We start from the raw sequence: 12,892 nt of genomic DNA, 5'->3' as shown, positions 1-12,892 counted from the left end.
CAGGTCGTTGTCATGCTGGAAGACCCAGCCACGACCCATCTTCAATGCTCTTACTGAGGGAAGGAGGTTGTTGGCCAAGATCTCGCGATACATGGCCCCATCCATCCTCCCCTCAATACGGTGCAGTCGTCCTGTCCCCTTTGCAGAAAAGCATCCCCAAAGAATGATGTTTCCAGCTCCATGCTTCACGGTTGGGATGATGTTCTTGGGTTTGTACTCATCCTTCTTCTTCCTCCAAACACGGCGAGTGGAGTTTAGACCAAAAAGCTCTATTTTTGTCTCATCAGACCACATGACCTTCTCCCATTCCTCCTCTGGATCATCCAGATGGTCATTGGCAAACTTCAGATGGGCCTGGACATGCGCTGGCTTGAGCAGGGGTACCTTGTGTGCGCTGCAGGATTTTAATCCATGACAGCGTAGTGTGTTACTAATGGTTTTCTTTGAGACTGTGGTCCCAGCTCTCTTCAGGTCATTGACCAGGTCCTGCCGTGTAGTTCTGGGCTGATCCCTCACCTTCCTCATGATCATTGATGCCCCACGAGGTGAGATCTTGCATGGAGCCCCAGACCGAGGGTGATTGACCGTCATCTTGAACTTCTTCCATTTTCTAATAATTGCGCCAACAGTTGTTGCCTTCTCACCAAGCTGCTTGCCTATTGTCCTGTAGCCCATCCCAGCCTTGTGCAGGTCTACAATTTTATCCCTGATGTCCTTACACAGCTCTATGGTCTTGGCCATTGTGGAGAGGTTGGAGTCTGTTTGATTGAGTGTGTGGACAGGTGTCTTTTATACAGGTAACGAGTTCAAACAGGTGCAGTTAATACAGGTAATGAGTGAAGAACAGGAGGGCTTCTTAAAGAAAAACTAACAGGTCTGTGAGAGCCGGAATTCTTACTGGTTGGTAGGTGATCAAATACTTATGTCATGCAATAAAATGCAAATTAATTACTTAAAAATCATACAATGTGATTTTCTGGATTTTTGTTTTAGATTCCGTCTCTCACAGTTGAAGTGTGCCTATGATAAAAAATTACAGACCTCTACATGCTTTGTAAGTAGGAAAACCTGCAAAATCGGCAGTGTATCAAATACTTGTTCTCCCCACAATATTTGCGAGATAAAACAAAAAATATGGGGGATTGGAAGTGATGCAGACAATTACATTGATGGAAGTTACAATCTATCTGCATTATTAAAGCTGATCTACCCCCTAAATCTTTTTTGTTTGTTGTTTATTTACAAAAAAAAATACATGTACAGTGCCTTCAGAAAGTATTCACACCCCTTGATTTGTTCCACATTTTGCTGTGTTACAAAGTGGGATTAAAATGGATTTAATTGTTGTTGTTTTTTTGTCTACGATCTACACAAAATATCTGTAATGTCAAAGTGGAAGAGAAATTCTAACATTTGTAAAAGAAAATATAATAATAATAACAATACACTAATATACTGTATTCAACCCTCTGAGTCAATACATGTTAGAATCATGTTTGGCAGCGATTACACCTGTGAGTCTTTCTGGGTAAGTCTCTAAGAGCTTTCCACACCTGGATTGTGCAGCATTTGACCGTTATTCTTTTCAAAACCATTTTCAGGTCCTGCCGTAGATTTTCAAGCAGATTTAAGTCAAAACTGTAACTCGGACACTCAGGAACATTCACTGTCTTCTTGGTAAGCAACTCCAGTGTAGATTTGGCCTTGTGTTTTAGGTTATTGTCCTGCTGAAAGGTCAATTTATCTCCCAGTGTCTGGTGGAAAGCAGACTGAACCAGGTTTTCCTCTAGGATTTTGCCTGTGCTTAGCTTCATACCTTTTTTTTCCTGAAAGCTCCCCAGTCCTTAACGGATACAAGCATACCCATAACATGATGCAGCCACCACTATGCTTTAAAATATGGAGGGTGGTACTCAGTAATGTGTTGTATTGGATTTGCCCCAAACATAACACTTTGTAATCAGGACAAGAAGTGAATTGCTTTGCTACATTTTTTGCAGTATTACTTTAGTGCCTTGTTGCAAACAGGATTCATGTTTTGGAATAGTTTTATTCTGTACAGGCTTCCTTCTTTTCACTCTGTCGATTAGGTTAGCATTGTAGATTAATTATAATGTTGTTCCATTCATTTCTCCTATTACAGCCATTAAACTCTGTAACTGTTTTAAAGTCACCATTGGGCCAGTATGAAAAAAAACACAAAACAAACAAAAAAACATGTATGCATTCACTAACTGTAAGTCGCTCTGGATAAGAGCGTCTGCTAAATGACTAAGATGTAAATGTAAATGTAAATGTGAAATGCCTGAGCGGTTTTCTTCCTCTCCAGCAACTGAGTTAGGAAGGACGCCTGTATCTTTGTAGTGAATGGGTGTATTCATACACCATCCAAAGTGTAATTAATAACTTCACCATGCTCAAAGGGATACCTTTATCTACCAATAGGTGCCCTTCTTTACGAGGCATTGGAAAACCTCCATGGTCTTTGTGGTTTAATCTGTGTTTGAAATTCCCTGCTCGACTGAGGGACCTTACAGATAATTGTATGTATGGGGTACAGAGATGAGGTAGTCATTCAAAAATCATGTTAAATAGTACTATTGCACACAGAGTGAGTCCATGCAACTTATTATGTGACTTGTTAAGCAAATGTTTACCCCTGAACGTATTTACGCTTGCCATAACAAAGGGGTTGAATACTTATTGACTCAAGACCTTTTAGCATTTCATGTTTAATTAATTTGTACAAATTTTGAAAAACTAAATTCCACTTTGACATTATGGGGTATTGTGTGTAGGCCAGTGACAAAAAACTCAATTTAACCATTTTAAATTCAGGCTGTAACACAACAAAATGTGGATACTTTCTGAAGGCACTGTAATTCTTTCTCTGGCTCTAAACCATTCTAAAATTATTTCCCCACATAGCAACCCATGTGTAAGTAAACGTTTTGGCACACATTAGAGAATGTCCACCCTGCTCCAGTAGATGCTCCAGATGCTTGCAGAAGAGAGTTGATTTCCTGCCAGATGTCCTGGGAGAAAGGCTGGTGGCAAACAGCTGTTCTAGTGCAGGCCAGTGACACGCAGGGAGCCCTTGCCCCTCCTGCACCCGCCACCCACAAGGGAGCATGCGTATGCATTCACACACAGTCAGACACACACTCTCTCTCTTACCTGTCTAAACCCACTAAGAGGCAGAGGCATAAGCTCAGAGTTACACACACACACACACACACACACACACACACACACACACACACACACACACACACACACACACACACACACCCTGTTTCCTGGTGACAGTGCCACCTTCACAGCTTCAGAGGACACAGCCCACTGCCTGGGAGCCCAGCCATCCATCTCTCTGTCTCCCCCTCTGCACCCCATTGGCCAGGACAGGCCCAGAGGTGGGACGGGAAGATTGGGGGGTTGTGATGTGCTCGGTAACGTGGGGGTAACATTTGCTGTCATCTCCCCATGATTACATAATCACAGTCAGCCCTTCAATGTGACAAAGGAGAGAGGAGGTTTGAGGAGAGGAGAGAGGAGGTTTGAGGAGAGGAGAGAGGAGGTTTGAAGAGAGGAGAGAGGAGGTTTGAAGAGAGGAGAGAGGAGGTTTGAAGAGAGGAGAGAGGAGGTTTGAGGAGAGGAGAGAGGAGAGAGGAGGTTTGAGGAGAGGAGAGAGGAGGTTTGAAGAGAGGAGAGAGGAGGTTTGAAGAGAGGAGAGAGGAGGTTTGAGGAGAGGAGAGAGGAGGTTTGAGGAGAGGAGAGAGGAGGTTTGAGGAGAGGAGAGAGGAGAGGAGGTTTGAAGAGAGGAGAGAGGAGGTTTGAGGAGAGGAAACTGTCTTGCTGTACTGTTTGTTTGACATCCAAGCCTTTCTCTCTTACTACTCCATCTCTCCTCTCTACGTGTCCTTCCTCTCTCTGTGCCTCTCTTTCTCTCTTTACCGCTCCATCTCACAGTCTCCCCACCTGCCTCATATAAGGTTGTTTGCTAGTGGTTCTGGGACGGTGATGAGGGAATAGGTGAGGAGGGGGGAAGAGTTTGGGGGAGTTTGAGGGTAGACTTTCAAACAACTGGGTCACACCAACTTTCCGAACAGACTGTTCCCCATGAGTGTAGGTGTTTTTGTCTACACTGTACTCTACCCCATTGTATTCTCACGTCGGCCTGAGGAAGACCTGGTGTTTACTGGCAGTGGCTGGGTAATTCCATCCATCCTTTCCATTACATTGTCATTAATAGAAACAAAAACAAGTGATATTGATTCCTCCAGCCGTGGCCTGTACGACCCAGTAATAAGTGGGGAGTGAAGGAGGTCAAGCATACAGTACACAGAGAAAATATTTATTGCTAGATCATAGCACCGCTACACATAACAGGATCAGAAATACCCTATGTGTGCCCATTTCGCCCAGACTAAATAGCATGAGATGATGTGTGTGTTTGTGTGTGTGTGAGAGAGAGAGAGATAAAGAGAGGGAGAGAGAGAGAGAGAGAGAGAGAGAGAGAGAGAGAGAGAGAGAGAGAGAGAGAGAGAGAGAGAGAGAGACAAGACAAGATCAGGTGGTGAACTAGGCAAGCGGAGCCATGATTAAGTGCAGTGAAACTGAATCCATACTCTGTGGCCCAGGAGAGAGGGATAGAAAAGAGCGATACAATCCTATTATATTTATCCTTCTCTGTCCTCTCTGCTCCAGGTGGCAGACATGTTTCTTGTATCCTCGTTTCCATCCCTCACCCTCTCTCACACCTCCCCCTGGCCCTGGGCTGGCCTCAGCTCCCATCAGACTGGTGGTAAAACTAGATGTGAAGCCTAGGGTGGTGCAGACAGTACATGATAGCACAGATCTCCATACAAACTCCACAGCAGAGCAGAGCTCCCTAACAGTAACTACACTACCTGCTGTGGAGGGGAGCTGCCCTCACTGAGTTCTCTCTCCCTCTTCAACAAGTACTTTTGGGTGTCAGGGATGTATGGAGTAAAAAGTACATCATTTTCTTTAGGAATGTAGTGAAGTAAAAGTAAAAGTTGTCAAAATTATAAATAGTAAAGTAAAGTACAGATACCCCAAAAAACTACTTAAGTAGTACTTTCAAGTATTTTTACTTAAGTACTTTATACCACTGCATGTCACCCATTGAGCATGTTTGGGATGCTCTGGATTGACGTGTCCGACAGCGTGTTCCAGTTACCGCCAATATCCAGCAACTTCGCACAGCCATTGAAGAGGAGTGGGACAACATTCCACAGGCCACAATCAACAACCTGATCAACTCTATGCGAAGGAGATGTGTCGCGCTGTATGAGGCAAATGGTGGACACAACAGATACTGACTGGTTTTCTGATCCACGCCCCTACCTTTTATTTAAGGTATCTGTGACCAACAGATGCATATCTGTATTCCCAGTCATGTGAAATCCATAGATTAGGGCCTAATTAATTTATTTCAAATGACTGATTTCCTTATATGAACTGTAACTCAGTAAAATCTTTGAAATTGTTGCATGTTGCGTTTATAATTTTGTTCAGTTTAATTGACCTGGATTCTCAGTGCGTGGAGCTGGCTCTATGGCTTTACATGGTCCATGTTCTAACACTTGAGCTCTCCCCATCCCGGCGTTGTAACCCAACACTGAGAGTGAGCGTGTGAGAGATAAACATCTAGACTAGACACAGAGAGCAGGTTAGATTAATCTTTCAGTAGGGCAAGCGGATATCTCTGTTTTACTTAATGCTATAGCATAACACCTTTAAAGGTGTGTAAATGTTCACTTGATATATTGTGTTATGTCTTGAAGTGCGTGGAATGTTGTGGAAAGTAATTTGTGTTTGGCCCACAGACAGAGTTACAGTATTACATGTCTGGATGTCAGGCATAATGTGCACTTAGACATGTATGAGGTACAGTATACCTAACGACCACATCAGCCAATGTATATCAGTTTAAGTGTGTTAGTAAAATACTCAAGAACCCCAAACACTACACATTATCCTTATAAACACAGTGGAAATATAAGGAAACCGTGACATACAATGACACATATTCAAAGGTCAGATATACTTTGTCCTTGTCAATATATAAATTGCAGTTTACACTTGAAATGGTGTGAACTTGAGTCAATAATGGTGATTGGTTGAGGGAATCTTTAATGGGAGCAAATCCCCTTGGATCTAATGTGTTTGTAAATTTTTATACATCACTTTGGTCCCTCAGGATCCTGACTAGATGAAGGACATATTAGGTGTGGCTCTGATTGAGTTTAAACTGTCTGGTCTTTAATTCACTCTCTTTTAGCTGGGGCATTGAGCTGATGCTGAAACACTATAGCCCAGACTGCCTCTACCTCTTTGTCTCTCTCTTTCTTTCTCTCTCTCTCTCTCTTTCTCTCTCTCTCTTGCACTCTCTCTCAGCCTCTCCCTAAAGGCCAGGGTGGGTTTGCAGGCACCTCACCTGCCAGGATGAATTAAAGCTAATGAATGCTGAGCAGTGCCAGGGAGTAATCCTGCATTCCACTGACCTGGGACAGGGATAGGGACACAGCCTCCACTGTGACCTTGTGTTGGATTGACACACACTGGTCCTAGCTGGGAGAGGAATAATAGGTGTGTCACACCCAGTGTACACACGGCCCTGATCTGAATGCGCTCTGTTAATCCACAACACCTCTCCCATATCCTGATGTACTCAGCGTGTAGTACTCATCATCCTGTCCCCTGTGACCTCCACACAGGTTCAAATGCTCTTATCATGCAGGGGAGTTGCAGGCTGTGCTATGAATCTAGGTCTCTTGTAATCTGCTAGTAGTACAGACTCACTTTGCTTTGTAGAAGAACTAGGACAGTAAGTCTGAGGGAGTCAGTCTGAAGGAGAGAGGCAGATGGGGAGGGACTGAGAGGAGAGGCAGAAAGAAGGAGAGGACAAAGGGCACACATTTGGCAGAGATATGACACCGCAATTTTAAAGCTGCACAGCAAATTTGAAATAAAAAATATAACACCCACAGTGTTAAATGTAACACTTTCTTAGTGTGCATATGTGACCATCAGAAATAGCGTTAAACTAACATTTTTCAAAGTGCTGATGAACTAACACCCCAAGAATGTTGGGTCCCTAAAACCCCGGGAAAATTCTGACTTCAATTAACACTTTATTAGAGCTGATGCTGTTACACTTTCTCTGTGTCAGGGAATCAACACCTGTTGTGTTACAGTAACTTGTTTTGGGCTGTTGTTTTAACACTGTAGGGCAGGGATGGGCATCTTTGAGGCCACAAAAACAAAAATGGTTTGCGTACCCACATCCAAACCCCAGTTTTTAATATGATATCTGAGTGAGACTGACAAACAAAATCAATGGGGGGCCCCCAGGCGGTAATTTTTTAGATTGCTGGCTGCTAACCTAATTTAGCAATCTAAATTTCTTTTGCTGACATGGGCTAATTAACTGACTATCAGTGACTGACATAACAAGAGTAAAACTACTGCTGCACAACCAAATTTAAAAATGGCACCTTGTGTAGTCTACTATTCTAACTCGCAACAGTAAGTTGAGACCCCAACTGAGTTCCAAAAAAGTATAATGGGGGAGGGGGGATTGATCTGAGGGCCTTCAAAGGCACCCTGGGAAATATGTATTTATTTCCCAGGGAGCCATTCGAGTAAATTTGAAATGGTACCAGTGCCACCCATGACTGTGTTTGCTAGTGACAGAGACACAATTGTTGCATTCGATGGCTTTCAGTCCTGTAGCCTTCACCAAGTGAGTGCCTAAGTGAATATTTCGACATAAAAATTACATTATTTAAAGCAATACATTGCTTTTTTTGACAATACCATACTTCGACAGCCTATTTTTACCCTTTCACAGTGGTCTGAAACTCCTGGTTTGCAAGTCACATTATACGAGCTTGCAAAGTGTTAGGATATCCAACAATTTGAACTTTTAATCACCTGCAATTTGCAGTTAGAATGACTGTAAAGGTAGGGAAGATTGAAAAATTTGACTACTGGCCTCCCAAGTGGCGCAGCGGTCTAAGGCACTGCATTGCAGTACTTGAGGTGTCACTACAGACCCGGGTTTGAGCCCAGGCTGTCACAACTGGCCGTGACCAGGAGTCACATAGGGTGGCGCACAATTGGCCCAGTGTCGTCCGGGTTAGGGGAGGATTTGGCCGGGGGGGGCTTTACTTGACTCATCCTGCTCTAGCGACTCCTTGTGGCAGGCCGGGTGCCTGCAGGCTGACCTCGGTCATCAGTTGAACAGTGTTTACTCTGACACATTGGTGCAGCTGGCGCGCGGTTTGGTGGGTCATGTTTTGGAGGACGCATGACTCGACCTTCACCTCTCCCGAGCCCGTTGGGGAGTTGCAGCGATGAGACAAGATCTTAATTCGATATCACGAATAAGGGGGTAAAAAGAAATGACACTACCTAAATCATCTAAACTGGAACAATGGGTGAAATAAATCCAACCACTTACAGATTGGATTAGATAAATAAATGTATGTTATTTATCTTTATGTAGTATAAGATCAATTAATCAATCAATGTCCATGCAGAAACATCGATATTAAAACAAACTATTCTAAAAAGCAACCTGTAACAAAGTACAGTGAGGGAAAAAAGTATTTGATCCCTTGCTGATTTTGTACGTTTGCCCACTGACAAAGACATGATCAGCCTATAATTTTAATGGTAGGTTTATTTGAACAGTGAGAGACAACAAAAAAATCCAGAAAAACGCATGTCAAAAATGTTATAAATTGATTTGCATTTTAATGAGGGAAATAAGTATTTGACCCCTCTGCAAAACATGACTTAATACTTGATGGCAAAACCCTTGTTGGTAATCACAGAGGTCAGACGTTTCTTGTAGTTGGCCACCAGGTTTGCACACATCTCAGGAGGGATTTTGTTCCACTCCTCTTTGTAGAACTTCTCCAAGTCATTAAGGTTTCGAGGCTGACGTTTGGCTACTCAAACCTTCAGCTCCCTCCACAGATTTTCTATGGGATTAAGGTCTGGAGACTGGCTAGGCCACTCCAGGACCTTAATGTGCTTCTTCTTGAGCCACTCCTTTTTTGCCTTGGCCATGTGTTTTGGGTCATTGTCATGCTGGAATACCCATCCACGACCCATTTTCAATGCCCTGGCTGAGGGAAGGAGGTTCTCACCCATGATTTGATGGTACATGGCCCCGTCCATCGTTCCTTTGATGCGGTGAGGTTGTCCTGTCCCCTTAGCAGAAAAACACCCCCAAAACATATTGTTTCCACCTCCATGTTTGACGGTGGGGATAGTGTTCTTGGGGTCATAGGCAGCATTCCTCCTCCTCCAAACACGGCGAGTTGAGTTGATTTCAAAGAGCTTGATTTTGGTCTCATCCGACCACAACACTTTCACCCAGTTCTCCTCTGAATCATTCAGATGTTCATTGGCAAACTTCAGACGGCCCTGTATATGTGCTTTCTTGAGCAGGGGGACCTTGCGGGCGCTGCAGGATTTCAGTCCTTCACGGCGTAGTGTGTTACCAATTGTTTTCTTGGAGACTATGGTCCCAGCTGCCTTGAGATCATTGACAAGATCCTCCCGTGTAGTTCTGGGCTGATTCCTCACCGTTCTCATGATCATTGCAACTCCACGAGGTGAGATCTTGCATGGAGCCCCAGGCCGAGGGAGATTGACAGTTATTTTGTGTTTCTTCCATTTGCGAATAATCGCACCAACTGTTGTCACCTTCTCACCAAGCTGCTTGGCGATGGTCTTGTAGCCCATTCCAGCCTTGTGTAGGTCTACAATCATGTCCCTGACATCCTTGGAGAGCTCTTTGGTCTTGGCCATGGTGGAGAGTTTGGAATCTGATTGATTGATTGCTTCTGTGGACAGGTGTCTTTTATACATTGATTGATTGCTTCTGTGGATACGTGTCTTTTATACAGGTAACAAGCTGAGATTAGGAGCACTCCCTTTAAGAGTGTGCTCCTAATCTCAGCTCGTTACCTGTATAAAAGACACCTGGGAGCCAGAAATCATTCGATTGAGAGGGGGTCAAATACTTATTTCCCTCATTAAAATGCAAATCAATTTTTAACATTTTTGACATGCGTTTTTCTGGATTTTTTTGTTGTTATTCTGTCTGTCATTGTTCAAATAAACCTACCATTAAAATTATAGACTGATAATTTCTTTGTCAGTGGGCAAACATACAAAATCAGCAGGGGATCAAATACTTTTTTCCCTCACTGTATGCTGGGAAATTATGCAGTCGAATAACAACACCATGTGGTGTTGATTCCACTGTGATTGCGGGCTGCAATCACACTATTGGAAAAGACAGCTTTTGGTGGCAAAGAATGTGGGCTAAAATGAATAACACTGACTTTCAAAACGTAATTTTGGTCAGACTTGAATGCTCAACCAGGCAATCTAAATCATATTTATCTTTGACCTTTTTTTCTCTTAAAAAACTGCTAGTCCTGATATGACAGTAGCCTTTTCATAATGTTCAGGAGCTAAATCAGTCAGAGAGCTAAATGGGTCATGAATTCATCATATTTTTCAGGTTTCAGCTTCACAAAATGACTGTTATTATTTGCCACAGCCGTACTTAAGATATTTAAAGCAACTTTGAAAAGTCATTTTATCCCACAGTTGGATCCAGACAAAAAAGCATGGAAATGCTTTGGCATTAATGTTCTACATGTCACTGCACTGAGGTTTGACTGATGCATGTTATCTTGGTTGTGTTTCAACAGGTCCTGGCCATCATCTCCATCCTCTTTATCGTGCTGTCAACCATTGCCTTGTCTCTGAACACCCTCCCGGAGCTGCAGGACATAGACGAGTTTGGCCAGGTGACAGACAACCCTCAGCTGGCTCATGTGGAGGCGGTGTGCATCGCCTGGTTTACCATGGAGTACCTGCTCCGCTTCATCTCCTCGCCCAGCAAGTGGAAGTTCTTCAAGGGTCCACTAAACATCATAGACCTGCTGGCCATCCTACCCTACTACGTCACCATATTCCTGACTGAATCTAATAAGAGCGTTCTACAGTTCCAGAATGTCCGGAGGGTGGTGCAGATCTTCAGGATCATGCGCATCCTCCGTATTCTGAAGCTGGCCAGGCATTCCACAGGGCTCCAGTCTCTGGGCTTCACCCTGAGGAGGAGCTACAACGAGCTGGGCCTGCTCATCCTATTTCTGGCCATGGGCATCATGATCTTCTCCAGCCTCGTCTTCTTTGCCGAGAAGGACGAGGAGGACACCAAGTTCAAAAGCATCCCGGCCTCCTTCTGGTGGGCTACCATTACTATGACTACGGTGGGGTATGGGGACATCTACCCAAAGACTTTACTGGGTAAGATTATTGGGGGTCTGTGCTGCATAGCTGGAGTGTTGGTGATAGCCCTGCCCATCCCCATCATCGTCAACAACTTCTCAGAGTTCTACAAGGAGCAGAAGAGGCAGGAGAAGGCCATCAAAAGGCGGGAGGCCCTGGAGAGGGCCAAGAGGAACGGCAGCATCATCTCCATGAACATGAAGGAGGTGTTCGCACGCAGTGTCGAGCTCATAGACATAGTGGTAGAAAATAATGGCGAGAACATGGGGAAGGTGCAGGACAACCCCTTGTCTCTAAGCCACAGGAAAGGGACTCCCAAGAGGACCACCTCAGAGATGGGCTCCACTCAGTCCTTGCAGCCCAGCTCCCCAGACAAAGCCTGTCCCTCCAGTCCTCAGCAACTCAACGCTCAGAAACTGGAGGTAATGTACAACAAGATGGCCAAGACCCAGTCTCAGCCTAACCTTAACAGTAAGGACAAGGGGCCTTTGTCTAAAGCACCCAAGAAGAGAGACGAGATAGAGATGGGTAGCATCCCCACAAAGTCTGCCCCAACCACAGACATGAGGAGCATGTCCAGTATTGACAGCTTCATGAGCTGTGCCGCTGACTTCACCGAAAGCGCCCGCTTCTCCCACAGCCCCAGCACCATTGTACTAGGGAGGGTTAGTGTCAACCCCATGCTCGAGACCACCCTGGAGCACGAGGGCATGGAGTGCCCCTACAGCGCCACCAAGGTCCCTGGAGGACGAGTCTCCAAGCACAGCCTGTTCTCTGACAGCCCCCGGGGCCTACGCTTCAGCAACCCGCTCAAGAACCGCTCCCTCAAGGCCAACTTCAAAGGCGGGGATGCGGGCCCTTCCTCCTCCTCCTCAGCACAGGGGCCAGGGGGTGGGGCCCTCTCAGATAGCTCTGCCCTCTCTGCCCACTCCCTCATGAGCCCTGAGGTGTCTATCTACACCACTGCCAGCAGCAAGACTCCACCCTCTGAGACCCTGATCCCGACAGTCTTCACATTCCATGACGCGTCCATCAGCAAGTTCATCGACGCTGACACGGACGAGGAGGAGCACCTCCATGACAGCTCGGGTACATACGCCTCCCAGAGGCTTCTAGGAAAAGCCAGCCCCAAACTCAGCTCCCAGAGCAGCCACCACCGTGCGGCCAACCACCTGGAGGGCTCCCAGAGGATGCTGGGTAACAGGGTGTTCCTCTTGGAAGCCCGGCCAGGTGGGGGACAGGAGAACCATGTGCTTTCCCGGGGAGAGAGAAGTCGTTCAAACACCCATAATGAGAGCAAGTGAGGGTATAGGTAGTACAGAGAGAACCCAAACAGGAGGACATGGTGCAAATACCAGAGAGAAATCAAATAAAACATGAGCTCTAACCCATACCAGGAACAGCATTCCTACTTACATGAATAAATGGAACTAAAACACCTGCAGCGACTGTTTTTTTGTTTTTGTTTTTAACAAATGCCCAATAAGTAGAATGTATGGGACACCGGAAGGAGCCTACTCTTCCTTCCTTTTCCTGCTACTTG

General features: G+C 45.1%; 1 protein-coding gene across 1 annotated transcript in view; it reads left to right on the top strand.

Annotated features, from left to right (window-relative positions):
* Positions 1-12,653, top strand: part of LOC121574606 (potassium voltage-gated channel subfamily B member 1-like) — an 82,758-nt gene extending 70,105 nt beyond the window's left edge. Inside the window, exon 2 of the mRNA XM_041887157.2 lies at positions 10,767-12,653. Coding sequence (XP_041743091.2) covers positions 10,767-12,653 — 1,887 coding nt within the window. The remainder of the gene's footprint in view (positions 1-10,766) is intronic.
* Positions 12,654-12,892: the final 239 nt, after the last annotated feature.

This window comes from Coregonus clupeaformis, chromosome 10 (genome assembly GCF_020615455.1).
Source record: "Coregonus clupeaformis isolate EN_2021a chromosome 10, ASM2061545v1, whole genome shotgun sequence".
In the NCBI taxonomy this organism is placed as follows: domain Eukaryota; kingdom Metazoa; phylum Chordata; class Actinopteri; order Salmoniformes; family Salmonidae; genus Coregonus; species Coregonus clupeaformis.
Note: the sequence above shows the minus strand (reverse complement) of the source record. Positions and strands in the feature narration are given on the sequence as shown.